The sequence below is a fragment of the Chiloscyllium plagiosum genome, chromosome 4, assembly GCF_004010195.1.
Source record: "Chiloscyllium plagiosum isolate BGI_BamShark_2017 chromosome 4, ASM401019v2, whole genome shotgun sequence".
NCBI lineage: Eukaryota > Metazoa > Chordata > Chondrichthyes > Orectolobiformes > Hemiscylliidae > Chiloscyllium > Chiloscyllium plagiosum.
In genome coordinates, this window is record NC_057713.1 from 5,300,293 (window position 1) to 5,301,389 (window position 1,097).

The following is a 1,097-nucleotide window of genomic DNA, read 5'->3' on the forward strand; positions in this document are numbered from 1 at the left end:
TATCTCTCTCCTTCTAGCTCCTCTCTCTCTGTCCTGTACCTCTCTCTCCCTCTGCCTTTACCCCTCCCTGTATCTATTTCTCTCCTGCATACGCCCCTCTCTATCCTGCATCTATTTCTCTCCTAGCTCTTCTCTCTCTGTCCTGTACCTCTGTCTTTACCCCTCCCTGCCCTCTATCTATTTCTTTCCCATCTACCTCCCTCTCTCCCAGCTCTGTTAGCTCTCTATCCTGTATCTATTTCTCTCCGGTCCCCCCTCTCTCTCTCTCAGTGCTGGTCCTCTCTCCCTCTCTCTGCCCTGTATCTTTCCTGTACTCCTGTCTCTCCTCCCTCTGGGCTGGAAGCGGGCAGATGTCCTCCTGCCCTGGAGCCGCAGCCCCGGGAGAAGGTGACCGGGACCAGCCGCTCACTCACTCACTCACCCTCAGTGCCGCCGCCGCCAGCAGCAGCAGCAGCGCCGCCGCCCCGAGAGTCCACATGAGGCACAATCCGCCGCCGCCCTGGAACCGGAGGCGGCCCCCGAACTCTTCGCTTTCGCTCGGCTCTGTCGCTCCCTACGTGCCGGTGTCCGAGTCCCGGCTGCAGGCTTTACCCCGGCCGCCTGCCGGTTCTCACTCTCCCGCTGCCGAGGGATGCGCTGTTTGCTCGCGGAGTCAGTGGAATACACACAATGGGAGCCGCTCGCTGTCTCTGTCTCTGTGTCTGAGTGTGTCTGTGTGTAACTGCGGCAGCAGCTCCCTCTCTCTCTGTATCCTAGCGAGAGCTCACAGCCACCTCTCTCCCCCTCTCCCTCTCCCTCTGTCTGTCTCTCCCACCCTCTATTTTCCTGTTTCACACTCCACACTCCACCCCCTGGACCAGAACCCACTGTCTCCAACACAACACCAACTCTCACTGCCCTTCCCCACCCACCGCTTCAGGGATACACCTCCACTCGCCTGTGCTCCCTGTCTCATGTTAATCGCACGTGGCCCTTCGGCCCATCTGGTCGGTACTGCCAAACGCGCACTGCCACCCACACTTTCCCCACAGCCTTCAGAGTTCTGACATTTGAAGCACTTTCTTTTAAAAAGAAAATAAAGGAATCCCCCCACCACC

General features: G+C 58.7%; 1 protein-coding gene across 1 annotated transcript in view; it reads right to left on the reverse strand.

Annotated features, from left to right (window-relative positions):
* LOC122548761 (cadherin-2-like) overlaps positions 1 to 785 on the reverse strand; it is a 213,236-nt gene extending 212,451 nt beyond the window's left edge. Inside the window, exon 1 of the mRNA XM_043687528.1 lies at positions 422 to 785. Coding sequence (XP_043543463.1) covers positions 422 to 478 — 57 coding nt within the window. The 5' untranslated portion in view covers positions 479 to 785. The remainder of the gene's footprint in view (positions 1 to 421) is intronic.
* Between the last annotated feature and the right edge of the window lie 312 nt (positions 786 to 1,097).